General features: G+C 40.9%; 1 protein-coding gene across 1 annotated transcript in view; it reads left to right on the top strand.

Moving 5' to 3' along the window:
- The window catches only part of LOC114642541 (stereocilin), a 112,270-nt gene that overhangs the window by 17,736 nt on the left and 74,126 nt on the right, over positions 1 to 20,408 (top strand). Inside the window, exons 3-6 of the mRNA XM_051920786.1 lie at positions 6,078 to 6,102; positions 6,855 to 7,371; positions 11,155 to 12,039; positions 18,103 to 18,165. Of these exons, the coding sequence (XP_051776746.1) occupies positions 6,078 to 6,102; positions 6,855 to 7,371; positions 11,155 to 12,039; positions 18,103 to 18,165 (1,490 nt within the window). The remainder of the gene's footprint in view (positions 1 to 6,077; positions 6,103 to 6,854; positions 7,372 to 11,154; positions 12,040 to 18,102; positions 18,166 to 20,408) is intronic.

The following is a 20,408-nucleotide window of genomic DNA, read 5'->3' as shown; positions in this document are numbered from 1 at the left end:
GGCTGGGGGTGGTAACTAGCTGGGACGCCCAAGAGGACCGGAGGAGGGCTCACGCCTCCTCCAGACCACGAGGTGGCAACCGCCCTGGTTGCTGTGGGGGCCACGGGTACAGAGCTTTGAATATCAACCCTGTAGGGGCCTGTGGTCACCGCCAGGGGGTGCCCCAATGCCTGGAGAGCCCTGGACCTCAGCACTTCTGCCACACCAGGAAGTGCTGGGGGGAAGAGGAGCAGGGACACCCAGACTGCTTCTGGGGATGCAGCCGGCACTTCCGCCACACTGGGGCGTGTCGGTGGAAGATTGCTGGAGCACATCTGGAGCACATCCCGGGGGACAATAAAAGGGGCCGCCTCTCTTCATTCAGGGCTGGAGTCGGGGGGACGAGGACGAGGTCTGGGAGAGGAAAGAGGCGGCCTGAAGAGACAAAAGGCATTCGTGTTGGCCTGGACTATTGGGGGTGATTGGTGCTGCGGCACTGGGTTGTGCTTCACTTAAATATTGTAAATAAAGGTGTGTGGGACTTTAAACAATGTCTGTCTGTCAGTGTCCGGGCTATTTCCTACAGCATGTTCACACCACTTTCAGATGCTTCTTCTTCATCTTCTCCTTTCGGCTGCTCCTGTTAGGAGTTGCCAAAGCGGATCATCTTCTTCCATATCTTTCTGTCCTATGCATCTTGTTCTGTTACACCAGTCACCTGCATGTCCTCTGTCACCACATCCATAAACCTTCTCTTAGGCCTTCCTCTTTTTCTCTTGCCTGGCAGCCCTATTCTTAGAATCCTTTTCCCAATATACCCAGCATCTCTCACACCACTTTCAGATGCAACAACCCAAAAACTTCCTTACATGCATAACAGCTAGAGCGCCCTCTGCTGTATCCCATCAGTACAATTACAATTATTTTTTTTGTAAAATGCTCATTATATGTGGTGTGGGGAGTATCAATGTCAACACACAAAACCAATCACACTCCTTCCATTTGCTTTTCTGTAAGTACTTAAGTTTGTTTTGTTGTTGCCTCTCATCAGTTTGACGTTTTATAATGGACACTTTAGCAAATGATTAAAAACATTGAAATTCATCAGTGTTGCCAATGCTGTTGCCTGCAACCAGTTCGTGAAAAAAAATAGATTTTCTTCAAGTCATAGGAAGCTGGGGCTTATCACAGCAGCACTGGGAACAGGCAGGAAATAACCTTGGACTGAAGGTCAGGACCCATTCACACACACAATTGCACAAAGCCAATATGGAGTCATTAATTAAAGTAATTTAGATTTTAGAGGACAACTGTAATGCCCAAAGGAAAATCCATGCAGGCACAGGATGAACATGCAAAGAGGCACACAGGCAAAGATGGGGTGCAGAATTCAAACCCATAGTGCTGGTTCTATGAGGTGGTAGTGCTAGCCAGTGTACTGCATGATTAGTAAAATAAATTTTCCATTTCAATTGCACACAACTTTTTTTAACACACATTTGTGATAATATGCTGAGAACATTGAAATTGACATTGAAATAAAGAATACACTGTAAAAAAAAACTATTGTAAAGTATTTTAAAATATATAATCTATTATGGAATATGACCCGGACACAGACAGGCAGACACATTTAAATCACCCCACACACGTTTATTTTGGATCTCCATTATACAGTCCATCAATACTCACAAGCCCCAATACCCCACCGTCCAGGCCTTATCACAATGCCTTCTCTCTTTGTCTCTTCAGACCGCCTCCTTCTCTCCTTCAGCAACCTTGTCCTCTCTTCCACCCGACTCAAGTCCATCTCTGAAGGGAGGCGGCCCCTTTAAATAAGCACCGGGATGTGCTCCAGGGGTGTTCCCGTCAATCTCCCACCGACACGCCCCAGTGTGGTGGAAGTACCAGCTGTCTCCCCGGAAGCACTCCGGGTGTCCCTGTTCCTCTTCCCCCCAGCACTTCCTGGTGTGACAGAAGTGCTGCGGTCCAGGGTCCTCCAGGTATTGGGGTCCCCCTGGCGGTGACCATGGGCCCCTACAGGGTTGAGCTTCCCAGCTCTGTACCCGTGGACCCCAATACAACCAGGGTGGACGCCCCCTCGCGTTCTGGAGGAGGAATGAGCCCTCCTTCTGTCCTCCTGGGCGTCCTGGCCGGGCATGGACGCCCGCCGGGCACCACACTATATATATATATATAAAATGTCTTGAATGTTACCCAAAACTGTTCACTTTCAACACAATTTCACATGCATACGATTTTTAACATTTGTTTTTGTATTGCTAACTGTATTTTTGTATTTTTTCTATTTTTACCTTTATTAGTCCAGAGCTCACGCTCTATTCCCATGGTGTGCTTGTGATTAGATAGCAGCTTTTGTCAGTCAGGCATTGAAAGTATGATAGATAGGAATATTCATGTGTCAATACTAATGGAGGACATGTGCCCAGTCCAGGAAATATACTAACGCCTGTTTTTCACGATTTCTAGGTAATGAAATTGATGTCAGTTATATGGAGCTTTGTGAAGAAATAAGAAACATATTTCATTATACTGGAATGTGCAGTTTTATATACTGTCACTTTAAAAAAAAGTTTTATAATAATCCATGTATGGACACTAAGGGTCCCTGTTGCCCCTTAAACTCAACAGACAGACACACGGGACACAAGGTGAAAGCACCAAGAAGTAATTTAAATAACTTTTTTCCTTCTTACAGTGCCCTCCAAGCACCACAGCCACTATAAACAGGTAAATACCACACAAAACACAAATCTTCTCTCTCTTTTCTCCTCCTCCACACCTCCCAGCAAGCATTGTCCACCTCCACCCAACTCTGCCTCGCTTGCTGGGTTTTCAGCAGTCCTTTATATAGTCCCTGACCCAGAAGTGCTTCTGCTCTGATGTGCATGTGACCTGCCAGAACTTCCAGGTCAGATGGAGAATTCAAGTTTTTGGTCAGCCTGGAAGTACTTCAGGGCTTCCGTCCTCGTGACTTGCTAGTACTTCCAGGCTAGGTGAGAACCTTGTCTCCCAATGTCTTCCCACAGTGTCCCCTGGCGGCACTCATGGTACCCAGAAGGGCTGTGATAGAGAACTCCTAGTCCCATGATGCCTTGTGGAAATCCGGGGCACCGCTACAGTCCAAGGAAGCTGCCATCTAGCGTTTTGGGAGAGGCACTGTCCCAAAGTAGCTGCCTTCCCCCATCCTTCCAGTTGAGCTACCGGCCATCCCTTACACATGGTTGTCTTTAAATAACAAACGGCTAGGATTCCAGGAGCATTGAAAAATTGTAAAATTGTAATTGTAAAGTTGGCCTAAGCTCAGTATCAACCCACAATGTTATGAAGAAATATTTCAAGAGTGGAGCTCTGCAGGGGTCAGCTGGTTTTTTATACATACATAATATAGTGGCCTGCAGAGGGCTGTTCTACCGCCCAAACCAGACACAGGACACAAGTTCAGCACACACGGTTTATATATTTTTTCTTTTTCCATGTGGGAAACGCCTTCCCCCGTTTCCCACCCACACAGCACAGTCAAAGCACAAGCACAACCACTCTTTTTTTTCTTTTTTTCTCTTCACTCTCTCTCTTCAGTCACCTCCACTCCTCCTCCAGCAAGTTTTGTTCTCCACCTCCCGACTCTGGCTACCAGAGTACTGGCAGCTGGCTCCTTTAATAGGACACCCGGAAGTGCTGCCACACAGGGCTAAACAGCACCTACAGCACCCCCTTGCATTGCCATACGGAATCCAACAGGGCTGCACCAATATCAAACTCCCATGGATCCCTGAGGGAGCCCAAGGAACCACTGCAACCAGAGGGGCTGCAATCTAGAGGTACAGCTCTGGATGTGTTCTCTCCCCTGGTTCTTCCAGAATAGAGGCATCAGGCACCAGCTGTCTGCCACACTATATATATATATATATATATATATATATATATATATATATATATATATATATATATATATATATATATATATATATATATATTGTCAAGCTTGGGTCACTAAGTTGCACAGGAGACTGGAAAAAGGGAACAGGTGTCCCGAGGGAAAAATATGTTTATTGCTGAACTGGCAGGTACAAACACAAGACTCTTTCCAGACAGGGTTTGTCAGCAGTAGAAAAGCATGGCACTTCAGCTCCCATCTCCAGGTCAAAAGAATTCAAAGTTCTCCTCATCAGGTGGGTTCAACAGCTCGGAGGCAGCAACTGGAGCAGAGTCATTCTGAGGGATACCACAGACACATGGAATAAGTTGCCAAGTAGCATGGTAGACAGTAGAACTTTAGGGAATTTCAAAATGAGACCTCATGTTATTTTAGAAGAATTAAGTGGATAGGACTGGTGGGCTTTGTTGGGCTGAATTGCCTGTTCTTGTCTAGGTTGTTCTAATGACTGTGGGGTTTGGCATATAAAGAGAGAATGATGTAAATGATTTTAACAGTTGTGAAATGATTAGACTCAACACACTCAAAAAGTTTTGGGGCAGCCACCAATATAATTTCCCTGGCTGTAAAAAGGGTTTGAAAATAACACTGATGTGCATGGATTGGAGTCCGTAACTGAATTGAGGATGGTTGGAAAAGATGGCGGTTTTAAATGTCCAGACAGGAAGTGGCGTAGTGAACCCAGAAGTGATGTGCTTCTGGGGTTGCCACCAAAGTGACGTACTTCTGGGCACCAGAAGACATGTTCCTGGGTGCCAGAACCGGAGGTGATGTGTTTCTGGGTGCTGAGACCGGAAGTGATGGCTTCAGAGTTGGATCAGACAGGTTTTCCCATTTTTTTTGTCTACCAAGACGACAGAAGAAAGGTTAGCACACCCCGTCACCCCCTGGCCTGGTGTGGAATTTCTCTCTCTTGGTCCATACAGTTTCCTCCTATATGCACGCGTGTGACACAGTTTAAGCACACAGACTGAGAAATGACATGCATTGAAAATTGTAAAATGATTCGTTAGAGTAAATGCCAGGTATTTCTCAGAAAGAACAATGACAAAGATGGGATATGGTTCAGGGGTAATTTTAAACATATTTTGCAAAATATTTCCTTTCACAGAGTACTGCTGATTAAAGTCTTCAAATCATTCAAATCTTTTGAAAACATTTATGTAAATAGGTTAATGAATGATATAGCTGGCTGAATGGCCAGTTTTCATCAAAAAAATTAAGTAATAACAGAAACACAGAGCATGAAAGAGGTTGTCTCATCAAAGGAGCAAGAAGTGGTTACTCCGCTAAGAAACAGGGCTGGAACTGTAAGTCAGCAAGTTACCACTGATTGGTAAAGAAAGGCAAATAATCTCTCAGTAAATGTCAAAGATCAGGCAAAATCTTTTTAGTACTGCTTGTAAATGTTCACTCAGCATTGTGTAATCAGAGCAAATTGTCAATCAGTGAATGATTAAGAAACAGTAAGGGGTGGCAAAGAGGTTAGAAGCTTGTCTGTAATCAACTAGGAGCAGGAACCAAGGAAATGTAAAATATCTTTCAGTAATGAAGATTAGAATGTTACATATATCTTTATATAAGCAAAGGTACATTCAATCACTTTCACAATACGAAAAGATAAGTTAAGGTTTTCTCAATGATTTTCACAACTCTTCCATTTGCAGTTACAGTAAATGTTCCTTATACAAGTAGGAAACAAAGCAAAAATACAACATGGCTAAACGGTAGGAGATAAAAGGGAGCAAACAGCCATTATAACACAAGATAAATTAGAGCTGCATATCTGATATCTACAAGTAGAAGATGTAAGATTCTGCCAGGTTTTCAGTAAGAAGTGAAACTTTGTTTTTAAGTAACAAGTAAAAGTACAGTGGGTAAGCTGACTATAAATGAATACTGTTTTCTTTTCTTATGCTTGTGTGGCCAGCTCCTCTCTCAGATCTGAGTGTAACTCAGTCTCTTGAGCATTGTTAATAAGGAGCTATCAGATTACAGTGTGTCCACTTAATGACGGTCAATTATGGCTGGCCCCTCAATTTCACATCTTAGTCTTGACTGTTACATCATGTCTGCCTGTCTCAGATCTCACTGCTTATTGATTAAAAATATGGATAATGCTTTCATTTTTACGTTTCAGGTGACTTAAGGCAACTCCTGCTCTGGTGAGTAGACTTTAATTGATAATCTGAATTACAGCATTCAAACATTAGAAAGATTTAGACGAGAACAGGCCATTCAGCCCAACAAACCTTGCCAGTCGTATCAATGTAAATCCTTCAGAATAACATCAAGCTGAGTCCATCCTAATTAAATAAGTCCATCCATTAATGAACCAACATAATCCTTTTTACGGACAAGCATATTTATTCTGAGTGCATTTGGCTCAAGATGACATTCAGCCCTGGGCAGGATGCCAGTCCATGACAGGGCTCACTTACTGACATACCTGCACTAATGAATGTGGGACCAGTTTAGAATTGCCAATGAACACAACGTGCAAGTCTTTGAGATCTACAAGGAAAACTCACGCAGACATGTAAGCACATATAAGCTGCACTTCTACAATGATGGAGATACTAATTCAGTCTCAGGCCTGTTAAGATGTGAAGAGACAGTGGTAGCGTCTGTGCAGCCAGCATTAAGACCTAGTTTCAAGATTTATTTTTGTGCACTATTGTTTTTCATTTTTTTATTTTCTCATGAATTGCTTTTACTCGTTTTTATGTTAGATAGCTGTACTGCAGCATTTCCAGCTTTCCCTTGTTGTTTATCATACTAGTAAACTCTATAGATGTATGTTGAGTATATGATATTTTAGAGCTCACCTGTTTAACAGGAGTGTTTTTTATTTTAAATCTGGTTCTTTCTTGTACTGATTTAATTATTTAAAAAAAACATTTTTCTGTCTTTCCAGGGGTATCAGAAACAACATTGACTGGAATGCCCAAATGCTTGGCTTCGCCTCTCAGGGGTTTCCAGCTGAACCTCCTTTTCTGTCCTGTATGAAGCTCGGAAAAGAATGGTCAAAGAAAAAGCAGGAGAATCTTCGGAAGACAAGGTCAATTGCCCCAGAGCCAGATCTGGAGAATATCTGGTCTGGGACAGATGTGACTGCAGAAGACAACTTTTTTGCAACCTCAGAGCTTTTGGAGGCTGCCTGTAATGAGTCAATTCCTGGCTTGACTGGAGTCTCCAACTTTACAGTCTTCCTATACTGTAATCTGTTTGAAGGAAATGATGACACTGTAGACATGGAAGCAAGTTACCCAGGGGTTGATCTCCAGTCCCTCTGCTCTGATGCTGCTTGGTACCTGTCTGCTGCTGAAGCTGACTTCTTGTGGGTGACGGTATGCAGTGAATATTTTGCTACAGAGTTCAACAGTACTGTGTGTGCTAACTCATCTTTTTGGGTGGCAAGAGCTCAGAGCCAGGTATGACAAGAAAAGAACACAGCAATGCTCAATTACTTGCTTTTATTAACTTTATGTCACAAAGCCTAGGGGCACAAAAGGTGCTGGGATTAAACAGTTTTATTAGCAACAAGAAATTGTGGGTAGGAGTGATGTTGCATCAGCCTTTCAAAGCCTGGGTATGTGAGTAAATTTGGGGGGGGGGGCATTTTAGCATTTTACTACCAAGAAGAATTATGTATTTACAAATTGCAATCATATCTAAACTATTCCAAGAGAAGATGGTGTGACAGATTAAGGTCTCCGTGACCCCTTGAACCCTCAGACCAGACGTCAGACACCAGGTAAAATCCAAAGATGAATATTATTTATAATAATAATGTGCACAAAGCACCACCTCTCCACAAATCTCCTAAATCAATAACTAATCAATAAACAATAACCAATCCTCCACACTCCCAGACGCGTTGCCACCCTTCCACCCAGCCCAGCTCAGTGTCTGGGCTTCCCCAAAGTCCTTTTATATCCCCTGACCCGGAGATGTTCCTGTCCAACAATCCACAAGTCCTTATGACTTCCGGGTCAGAGTAAAAGTCCTTTTCCTCAACCTGGAAGCACGTCGTTTCTTCATGTCATGTGATCATGACGCACTTCCGGGTTATAGGGCACGTAAGAGTCCTTGAGCCTCCCTGCAGCGTCCTCTGGTGGGCCCCACGGTGTCCCGCAGGGTTGGGAATAAAAACTCCATTGTCCATAATTCCCTGCTGGTCTTCGGGGCACTTCCATGCTACAGGGAGGGCTCCATCTAGATGGCCAGCCATCCCTCACAATGGTTAACACTAGAATTACGAAAGCCTACGAAAAAACTCGTAAATCAGGCCCACCTTAAATCCCTTCACACCTCTCCGTCAGCGTCTTTTGTCTTGTAAATGTGTCAATCAAGACAAGCAGCAAGCAGCCTGCTATACCATCCCCCCCCCCCACCACCGCAGAATGGGCAAAAAGTTCTTCCAACTTGAGCCTTGATTATCTTGGAGTAAAGTGCTGGAGTTTTAGAGAGGGATAATAGTTTGTTATTTGGAAAACATGCATTTCATGTGTGTTCTGTGTCTACAACAATCTATATAAAAACACATCGTAAAACAGAAATGTTAAAAGTGAAAAAAAAATACGCTAACTTTTACAAGTACTATAAATTTACACTGGCTGTTACAGATGCAATCAAACGTATGCTTTTATTGTACAATATTAACAATAAGAGCAGCTCATTACTCAAAATGGTAAATTTGCACAGGAGCTGGTTTTGAACTTGTGACCTTTGGATTATAAGTCAGCAGTTCTTACAGCTGCACCACAGACACTGTTGTATTATACTTGTAGCTTTTGTGAAAGTGTTTATTTGATATTTGGACTTCAGCCTTCACACATTATACAGTTCATCTCTAGTTTTCTGTCATTTATTACTTAAAACATGAAAAACGCTTCTGTTTTAATGATGTGTTTACTGTACATAGATTGTTGTAGACATGGAGCACACATGAAATGCATGTGTTCCAAATAGCGATCTATTATTTCCACTCTAAACCTCCAGCACTTCACTCCAACATAATCAAGGCTCAAGCTGGAAGAACTTCTTGACCTTTCTGAAGTATTGGTGGTGGGGGGCTGGTATAGCGGGCTGCCTGTTGCTTGTCTTGATTGACACATTTACAAGACAAAAGACACTGATGGAGAGGTACGATGGGATTTAAGGTGGGCTTCATTTTTTTGTAGGTTTTGGTATTTCTAGTGTTAATAGGTGCATTCATAGCATTTTGCCAACTGACAAACCCACAATACTGTTATGCTTTCATTGTTACATTAATTCCAGTGACAGAATGCTTTTCCACATCCTGCTAGCTAAGATAAACCACACATCAGATTGTTCTTATCACATCCACTAATTGGCTTTTGGTTTGTTGCCTCAAATACATTTTTACATACTTGTAATGTGGTGGCCACACTATGAAACATAATGTAAAGAGCCAGCCTATTGTCAGTTTGAGGCCCAAATACAAGCCTCTGCTCCTGAATCAGAATCTAGGAGTCATCAAGGGAAACACCTAACTAATATTTGGCCGATTCTTACATATATGCCATAAAGAATCCAGACTGTTCTTAAGGCATTCATCCAACACTACTTTATTTCAGCAGCTGGATTCTATGACTTGTGGAGACCAGTGATTAAGAAAAATGTAATAACATGAAGGCATGCTTGTTAAAAGGTTCACACAACTGTAAGACAACTGGCTGGGGTATGTGATCCGAACTAGAATGAGCTCGTCTACATGAAACTGGAATCAAAATACAAAGAGAGAACAACTTGCTGAGTGAAGGACATGAGTACATTTCAAAGCTGTTCCAGCATTAGTTCTGAGCCACAATGCTTAATTGTTTCGTTTTTGAAGATATATGTTGCTTCCCTTTGAATGCACTGTCTCTCAGAAGAGGCACTATTAAGAGAAATTTCTTATACAGAATAACAATAAAGATGGCAACATGTTATATGTGAATGAGTACAGGGAGAGCAGAGTGCAGCCTATAAGCGGAAGGTAAAACATGTTTTCTTCCATTATCCCCTGGTTTGGTTCTTACCCATTTCCACTTTTCTGAGTATCACAAAAACACTCCATAAAGTCACTTCCCAAATATCTCTCTTTCTTTCTGAGTCTGGTTTCTCTTTCTCCAGCCCTTTAAACCCTTGCCTAACCCACTTCTTGACTCTGGTCTCAATAAGCCTCTTTACACACAGTGATTACAAGCCACAAGCTCATCCGTCCAAGCCACATAATCAAGGACCAGAGACTGACCTACCTTTGCCCTTAAAGTTAAAGGGAACTAGAGCTCCTTTTAGCAACCCCTGAGCCTTCAGGTACCTTAAGAATGCCACCATGTCAGGCAGGCATAAATGCTGCCTAACCCCTTAAAAAATGAAATCTGGCCTCTTTACACCTATCCTGGGACTCAAATGATCCCTTTATTGGCCTAAAGGTTTCCAAACCATACCCAAATCTTTTGGCCTCACTCTCTTTCTCTATGTTTATCTCTCTCTAAAGAATGTTAGGCAGGCCTGAAATTAGTAATGTTGCGTGAGGGAAGCATTGTCCATTTCTTCCTAGATTGCCCTTCCCTCGATTTTTTTCCTGATAGCCTCCTGGTTCAAGTCCTTCCAAAGTTATAATCTCTGCCAGTGCCTGCTTTTCCTCTCTTTCCTGTGTCTTTGATGGACCATATCCATGCTCAATGCCACAAAATGCATATGTCATGAATTTTATTTGAACATGTTCTTTGCCATTTGTGCCACTGCCAATCAAATTAAAGTCTGATCAGGTTTGAATGTGCCATGTTTAAATTGCCTCCTCTCCATTCTTCATTTTATTTTTGCCTAAATTCAAAGTACAACATCTGCCTGGTTTGACTATGCCTTCTTCATTAACTCCTAAAATCCCTGTATATCTTTTTCCCTGTTTGATGCTTCTGTGTTCTTCAGGTACTTGTCTTTCTATTTCACATCTTTATCCAAATAACACCACTGGCAACTGTCTCCTGTCTCCTTGCCCATACTAAAGTGAAGACACGGCCAAAGCTAAAGTGTTGTATGCAAGGGGTAGGGAGCCAACAGGAAGAAGTGTTACGTTATGGTACCATGATAATCTGGGTGATGGAATTTATGATTCAAATGGGTGGACTTTTTCCTCATTGTAAGTATTGGCTCTTGAACCTGCATTCTGCTATAATTTTTTTCTTCATTCTTTATTGCTTTAGGTTACAATGCAGAAGGATTTCTACTCTTTTAATCAGACCAGCATTGATAACCTTTGTCAACAAATGTCTTCTGGCCCCAATGGAAGCTCTTTGAAAAGCACAAGTGAAAACTGTCTCAGCCGTCTGAGTACCAGAGTACTAAGTGTGCAGAACTTCAGTCAGTGTTTCTTGCCTAATGCTTCAGCATTGATTGGAAATCTCTGTGGCAATGAGACCACCTTTGTTCCTGTAGAAGGAAGCTGGGCATTTGAATTCTGCAGCAAAAACTGGTACAATTTTATTTCTTCTGAGCTGGGCACTTGTGATATTCGTTATTGGACCCCTGCATCATTTGAAAATGCTACCCTCTTGAAGCACTGCTGGAACAATAAGGGTTTTAGAAACTATATATGCCACAATGATACTATCTATTACCATCTTGCTCCAATTCACCCTTGGATATTGAGGTACTGTGCAGATCCAGAAACAAACTCTGGAGATGAAAGATGTTTCCTCCAAAAGATATTTGACTTGCTTCCAATACCATATGACTTTGAATCATCCCAGCTCTGTCAGAACCCAGCTCCACATCTTCTGGAGATATTGTACAAACTAAGCGAGTGTAAAGGGGAAGTGCATGAACTTCATAACTGGATTGTAAATGTTAATTATATTCTTCGACTACTGGATTTCATTCTGAGCCTGCCATCGGGATTTGACACAGGGAAGAGGGAGGTGAGAGCACAGCTGAGTGAGGCCATATTGCTCTCCAGTCTCCTAGACAACACCTCTTTCTATGGAGCATTGAGCTCCAATGCCTCCTTGAATGTTCTACAGGCAGTTGGAGACTTTCTGCGAAATGAGCGTAACGTGTCCCTGAAAGAGGATCTTCTCAGCTGCTTCAGTGTAGGTGAACTCTCCCCAAAACACTAACCTTAATTCAAACTTTTCTACAGAGAATACTCAACACTGGCCAATTAATCAGTAATTATTAATGTTATATAGGAACTTGATTGGCAATTCTAAATTGGCCCTGTATGAGTGTGAGTTTGGGTACATGAGAGCTGGGCCTTGAAATTGACAAGTAAACAGTTCTGAGGTGTTTCCTGCATTGTGTCCGGTGCTACTGGGATAGTCTCCATAAGCAGGATGGAAAAAGTTATGTTATGACTTGTATGTTACGATTCATGATGGAGTAACTTAGTGGCTCAGTGGCACAGTGATTAGTACTTCTGCCGTACAGCTTTAGAGACCTAGTATTGCACACCCTATCCAACCTTCCTGCTTGATAGGTTCAGAAAATAGGTAAATGGATAGAGTTTGGAAAGTTCCTTTGGTTAAGTAAGCACTAACATACTGTAGTTTCTTTTTCTTGTGATTGTCCGTTAGAATTATAATTTAATTCATATCTGCTTTTCTGGCAGGGGTACTCTGTCACTTGTGGTGGGTTTTCAACTATTTGAATGATGACCCAGTCCACAGTAAAATGAAACCAAACTCCATATAGTGGTTGCCCATAGCAATTCTACTTCTTAACTTCACAGTACTGGGTTTGAACCCTGACTCACGCGCTGTCTTTGGAGAATTTGCATGCTTTCACCATATCTATATACCTTTTACCCAGTTACTCTGGTTTTCCCGCTGCATTCAAAAGATGTGTTTCTTAGATTATTTGACAGCATCTATTTTTTTCCTAATACTGCATAGATTCCCATGAGCCTGATGCAGATTATTTATGGAAATTCCACTTTATTTTTATTGGACGTCCAATTTTGAGCATTACCATAAAAAATATAACAGTAATTACAAATAAAAGTCAAATTTTACTCAACCAATGAAAAAAAAAATCTCTGGGATTTAAAAATTCTGTGTTGCTATATATCTATCTATGTATATATCTATACTAGGGGGCTCTACTCCTTGCCCGCTTCGCTCCCCAACTGTCCGGTGGGCACTACACGCTAGCCACTTCACAGATCTGCCAATTGCGTATGGGGAAGCGGATGTACAATTTAAACAGATTGTTATTTTCATGGGAATTGTTACATATACATAACAGAACTAACTATTTTACATTACAGCGAGTAATTAACCATAGTAAAAAATAGTAAAATGTAATAAATTGAAAGAAAATTATGTTTCATGTTGTATTAGTGGTATTCGTTGCGTTATACATTTTCGTTCTGTTGTTCGACCAGTTTTGAATACAACTAATCTTGTCCTATTGCATAGCCCATCACTCAGACATAAATTACACAATAACATTACGATACATCCTTCTTTCCACAGTAATTCAGCCAGTGGAAGACAGAACGGTGTTAACGGTTGTAGGTATTCTACGGGATATTGTAAGTTGATGTTTTCAACTTCCGCACCATCACCACCAACTGTTTCAGCATAGTCTATTGATATGCATTTAAACAATTTGCCATGTAACCAATTCATCATTTTCGCATTAATTCATTTGACTTTAACATTTCTCTGTGCTAGGATTGCCCGTGTACTCATTTCTTCTGTTGATAACCCTTCGTGGCTGAAATTCTTCAATATGATTTGGACATAAGTCTTCTTTTATTGGGAACTTAAATTGAGGAAAACGTAAAACAATTTATAAGAGCTGAGAGCGCAGGAACTGTGTCTGACAAAAGCATTCACACGAATGAAAGGTGAGAGGACCGTGGGCATGGTTGAAAACAGTTGAGAGGAGGGCGGGACTTGAGGGCGGGACTTGAAAAAATAGTCTTGTCTCAAGTTTTTCTTTTATAATTTGACTGACTGACTGACTTACTCCCTCAATCATTCACTAACTCACACACTCACTCAACAGCAAAAACATTCTTTCCCGCTTAGTTAAAAAGCTGACATTTGGCGCAATGGTACATATGAGCCAGTAGACATCTGCTAAGATAGAAAAACTAAGTACTCTAAAATTTCAAAAATTTCTTGACACATTTGACTTAAATTTGAAGATGTTATAGAAAAAACAAAACTAGCCTACATGCATTTCTATATTTGTTGATAAAGTTTTTGTTGCTATTTTTTAATATTATGCTAACTTACATGATCTGTGTTATGCTGTTTTGTCTTGGTAGAGTATTATATTACTCTACTTTCCCCTTTTGTATTATTAATATGTAGCCTCTGTCAGAACGCGTCAAATCTCACAGACTTACCACTGTTTATAAGATATTATAGTACAGTAATCCCTCACTTATCGCGGGAGATAGGTTCCAAGGCCGACCACGATAACTGAATTTCCGCAAAGTAGGGACACCATATTTATTTAATTATTTAACATGTATTTGGACGTTTTTAAACCCTCCCTGTATTGTTTACAACCCACCCTTTACTCTATTAATAACAGGGACAACTGCTAAGCAATATGAAATCGGTAGATAAGTTTACACTTACTGTATAGCGAAGTACACGTAGCTATATATGACATGATGATGGTGATGAATATGCTGCGCAGTAAAAATGATGACGATTGAAAGTGATAATCCCCTGAATGCAGTAGCAAGAGCACGTTAATGCTGAATGAGTGAGATGAGACTTCCTGGTTAATGCAGCACTCCGTCGCTGAGCCAATCAGCAGCACACAGGAACTTAACTGCGTGCTCTGATTGGGTAGCTTCTCAGCCATCCGCCAATAGCATCTCTTGTATGAAATCAACTGGGCAAACCAACTGAGGAAGCAAATACCAGAAGTAAAAAGACGCATTGTCTGCAGAAACCCGGGAAGCAGCGAAAAATCCGCGTTATATATTTAAATATGCTTACATATAAAATCCGCGAAGTCGTGAATCCGCGAAAAGTGAACCGCGAAGTAGCGAGGGATTACTGTATATAAATTCTCTCTACCTTCCCTCCTACATCTATAACCTCAGGCAATTAGGTGTAGTAAAAGACAAGCAGGGGTTAAGTTACAATTTAAACATTGTATTATTGATAACATTCATAAATAATAACAATATGCAAAGTACATTTGAATATTGGCAACCATACAACCTGATTAAATGGTGATGTGTTGTTTCAGGCTGCAAACAGACTTGTTAGTTACTTAAAATGTCTCTAGTTAAGGCATCATTTGTAGTCAGCTTTCTTTAGTCTCAATATAGCTGCCGAGCTGTGTTCTCCATTGTGTTGTCCTTTTCAGTTCATGGTGTGAGATGGTCATTCAGCAGTTTGGTAAGAGATAGAGAGTGAGGGAGTTGGCAAATTTATAGGTTTTCTGTCCAACCCCTAGAGCCAATAAGACGTCATGGTATTTAAAGGCTTCTGATACAAGCCAGTTCCAACCAGCCATACTTCAGACCAATGGGGGAATAGAACATCTTCACACCTGCAATCCCCCAAAATCATATGTTAAGGTAAAGCTTGGCAGTTAGGCAGCCTGACTTTCCTATGAGGGTTGACTGAGAGACTTCAGAGAAACATTAGCCATACTTGTTTCAGGCACTTCCCCCAACTCTGTCGTAAAACTCAAAGAGACCCATTCCTAGAAGGCAGGGGTAAACATGAATGTTTCTCACTAATGTAACAGTAATATTATTATTATTATATTACATTGCTTTGCCTAAATTACAAATAAAGACATACAAAATATTTATCAACTTGTATGCAAAGTCTCACATCACAACATATGCTAAGAATGTGCTTTATGCAAATGAAAGACATGACAGAAAGGATTGATGGACCACACAGATAGCACCACTAACTAATAAGGTGGATGGACAAGTGAAGCCGGAGTGGTGTCCAGGATAGGAAAAAAGAGACATGATCACATTGTGAAATGGAAAGAGAAAGTTAAGCGAAGCTCATAGAAAATGCAAAGCTCAATGGTTAGTAACTGCTGTTTCTTGCTGTTGGCTGCCACCACTTTTAGATGTGTACTGACTTTTATCTTCATTATCTGTTCTGCTCCATCAACTTTCAGCCCCTGGTTGCAACACTGAGTGCTCTTTGGTTGACGTGCTGCAAACTTCAAGGAAGAAATGTCTGTCTTAAATAGTGGCACTTGAATTTCTAATGGGGACATGCTCCATGTTCTTCATGTTAATACATCAGAGTAACACATATTGTGCCATCTCGTAAGTACTATATCCACTTCAAGCACTGTTTTGCATATACATTCACATCTGTGGACTCTAAAGAGGGACTACATACAACTGATGAAAAACACAAAAAGAAATACTGTACTTGAGTGAACAGTGTAAACAAAAGACAATCATAAGCATCTAATAATGATAACAATATATAGTCAAATTTCACCTTATTCCTAAAGATTACCCATTTCAATTCAAATGAATACAGTCTCCTGTAAATTTGTGTTTTTGCCATGACCACCAACAAAAGTCTAGTCACTAGGAAAAGCAGTAAAAAACAGGAATTGATTTAATGTGGAAATGTTTTACATGGGCAATTGTGTAAAGCATGTTCAAGAGTAAGCAGCTTGTATAGTGACTTGATAGTGTTATTATTTGACTGATGCCTCTCTTGACGTCAACTTACAACATTTGAGATACAATTAGTTACATTTGTTTTGTGTTTTTAAATGGAGCATAGACAGGTAAAGTGATTTGTTTATGGTCACACAGTGTCAGTAGTAGGATTTGAACCCACAACCTCAGGGTTTGAAGTCCTGGGTCCAAAGTATTAACTACTGTGCAAGACTGCCTGCCAATAATATTAACCCTTAGAAAAAAAATGAACCTACAATTATACAGAAATGTACTTAGTTACATAGTACTTCTGATTAACCGATGACACTATAACTGACATAGTCTTACAAAATTTCATTGGGATATTCACAGTATCACAGCTAGTTTTTAAATATGGAGCAAGGCTGTGTTATACCTTTCAAAGAATTTTTTTTTAATTTAATGTCACTTTTATTAGTTTCATATGTCAGCTCTATAATTGGGGGTGAGCTAGACATCTCCTTTACCAACTAACATTTTTCTGAACTGATACCATATTCCTAGCTGGGCTTGGTCATGTAATGTGAATATCACTGTACAATCCCAATCTTTGTCAAATATCACTCCAACACAAGCATTGCTCAAGACAACTGAGGATAAAAACTTTTGAGAGTATTGACGTCTTTGAATGTAGCAGCTACTTACTTCTCACAGATTTACCCCAACATTAAAGGCTGATGCTCTTTAGTTGTCCTTGATTAGCTAGTGCAGTATATCTTGTAACGAAAAACACACACAAGCATAAAGGTTTGGTGCACCCGCAGGCAAACCCTGTATGACTGAAAATAAACTTGAATTATAGATGTGTTGAAAAAGGCAAAAAAGATATCTTTATAGACACGAGTCCCAAAGTGACTGTTCAAGATGGTGGCACTTCCGGTTAAGTACAATCCAGGCAGGAAGAGGCGGGTCCAGGGGGACAGACACTGGAAGTGACATCAGAGATGGTTAGGTTGTCAATCATCCAGTCTGTAGAGGGAGGAGAAGAGGCATTAGTAAAGAATGCCATCTAGTGGATTGGTGAAGAATTACCACCGCCAGAGCCTATAACCTGTCCCTAAGGCACACGTGTGTGTGACAGTCTGTAGACTGAATATTTAATTTGCCTGTCAAGGATTCTCCATGAGAGTTCAACTGGAACAGCTGGGCATTGTGTAATTACATGACTATTGTTATATGTTTGAGTATAGCATTCCCAAGTAATTACAGCAGTGATAATATTCTGTGAATGCTTTGTGTAAAGTTCAATGCTTCTGCATTTTTTTTTTTAGTTCATGAATATATCTACAAATGGCTAGTGGACTAAACAACCAGTTTCACTGATTTACCACTGGATTTTGTTTTGTTTGAGATTTTTTTTGTTTGTTTTTAGAGAATGAAATGCCCCTCCTGATGTCATTTCTCTTTTAATTATGCTAAACCCCGCACAGCTATGTGGGGAGGGAGCCAGGAGAGGTGCTCCTATTTACTTTTCAATGTCTCCTTACAGCCTGTCCTCTGGGACCTTATTCAAAAAGAAGACAATTCATCCTCTCTCAGATTCCTCTTTCAGGTAAGAGATCATTTAACTTACCACAGAAGGTACTTTTTCTTTTTGCCATGAGAAAATATACTCTTGGCACATACAAAAATGCACAATTCCTTCTCTAACGATCTCATTAGAATGTCCCAGAGATCTGTAAATTCCATTAATCATGCAACAGAATAATACTTATGTGTCGACAGCAACAAAGGTTTTTCAATTTCTCAACATACTGCTTCTTGACAGGTCCTCACAGAATCCAGTATTTAACATCAACTTATTTGTAAGCAGGCCATTGAGAGGTATTTCTGTGAGGTAAAAAAGTGGGTTGTTCTTAGTTAGGGAATCCATTCCTGGGCTCCCTTTCCAGACATTTTTCATTCCCACATTCCCAAGAATTAATCTGCTGTAATTCCCGGGAAAACGGGAACGGCCAAGCTCGCATATATAGCGTGTAAAAGTGTCAAAATCGATCAAGAAATAACAGAGTTATAGTTGAAAATAATTAAGTGCCACGGTTTTTTGGCCCACGGTGTAGTGTGTTGCCGATTAATTCAGTCAACAACAGACCAGCAGCAGTCAATCTCCCGGCTGACTGAGCACAGTGGACTGGGAGGAGTCTGCACTCTGCAGCGCACGAATGCCAGGACGGGGCAGAGTTCATTGATGTCTGTGCTGTTGACAGCTTTGAACAGCAACTAGAAATTGCAATGTGTCAGTCTGTTGCATCCGCATTATCTGTGCTAAGAAACTTGCCATCACAGAATGATGACAAGAAACTGGATGCATCAGTAAAAGCTGAAACGGCGGTTTCAGAGCAACGGCAAGCGCGGGCATTGTTTAGAACAATCGTATTGGTATCTGATAACTGTGCCGCCTACTTCACTGGAGGTAGAACGTGCTTTCTCAGAGGCTGGCATACTCTGCACGAAGGTGCGCTCTCACCTGGACGGCCGCACGCTCGACATGTTGTGCTTTCTACGCTCTTATTACCGCAACTAACTAGATACATGTACTTATATGACAGCATGAACTACTTGTAGTTAAGGTTAGTCTTTTATTGGTATCAACATATTGCAGTAGTTTTATTAAAAATAAGTGTCGCTCATTCTAAAACCGTTCACATGTGAGATGTCCGTGCACTGTGTCATTCCCGGGAATGACATGCGGGATTCCCGAATTCCCGGGAATGGATAAACCCGTCCAGGAATGGATTCCCTACTCTTAATATCTGAACAAAGGATGGGAAAAATGATTGATTAACAAACTTGAATGTCTTGAAAAGTATACATGGAGATTGTTTACACATGGATTTGCATTTTATAGTTAAAGTGCTATCTGTAAGAGTTCTAAAAGTAAGTTAAGCATTTTAAATACATGGCAAGAACATTGAAGAATAATTGTATAACAGCTGTAACACAAATAGACACCAGACATCATAAAGGTTTGGGGCAGCCACCCATATAATATGTCCTGGCTGCAAAAAGTTAATTTTTAAAGAGAGTTGTTTACAAGACTAAGTCCAAAACAGAACTGATTAAGCAAAGGCAAGATGGCGTCTTTAAAGGTCTGTATAGGAAGTGACATCCTCCTAGGATCTGGAACCGGAAGTGACATCGTCATAGGGCCCAGAACCGGAAGTGATGTCATCCCAACCAGATGTGACGTCATCTAATAAGCCAGAACTGGAAGTGACACCATCAAAGGTGCAGGATCTTGGCGGGAATTCCCAGAAAGGGTCTGCAAGGAAGTGAAAAAAGCCACCCCCTGGTCTGATGTGGTATTACAATTACTTGAGCCCTTTAGCTGCCTCCTACTCGCATGTGTGCGACACAGTATAATTATATAAACATGAAGATGGGATCAAAGTCACAAATGACATGGCAGTCTGTATAGTTGAGACCAGAAAACCTATTGAAAAATCCAGAGATTACTTGATACACGCTGAAACCTAGCTTTCCTTTAAGAGTCACCCTTAAATAGTAAAAGCCTATATGTCACTTTTAAAATATTAGCTGTGTAAGCCAGTGCTGTAAAGAGCCTGGGCCCCTAGAAACTTTGGATTCTGGTACTTCAATCAATCAATCAATCAATCAATCATTCACATCGGTTGTGTATCAGCGGCTAAGCTAGTTTCTCTCTCTTCAGTGGTTTCGTTTTGCTGATATGCTCGCCTTATTTGTGTATTAGCGGCTAAGCGAGTTTCTCTTTTCTTAGCGGCTTCACTTTGGTGACAGAGTGGCTTTCTTTGAGCTTCATGCTGTAGCCTCGCA

The sequence above is a fragment of the Erpetoichthys calabaricus genome, chromosome 17 (genome assembly GCF_900747795.2).
Source record: "Erpetoichthys calabaricus chromosome 17, fErpCal1.3, whole genome shotgun sequence".
Taxonomy (NCBI): domain Eukaryota; kingdom Metazoa; phylum Chordata; class Cladistia; order Polypteriformes; family Polypteridae; genus Erpetoichthys; species Erpetoichthys calabaricus.
The sequence above is the reverse complement of the archived record's forward strand: the minus strand, read 5'-3'. Positions and strand labels throughout refer to the sequence as shown.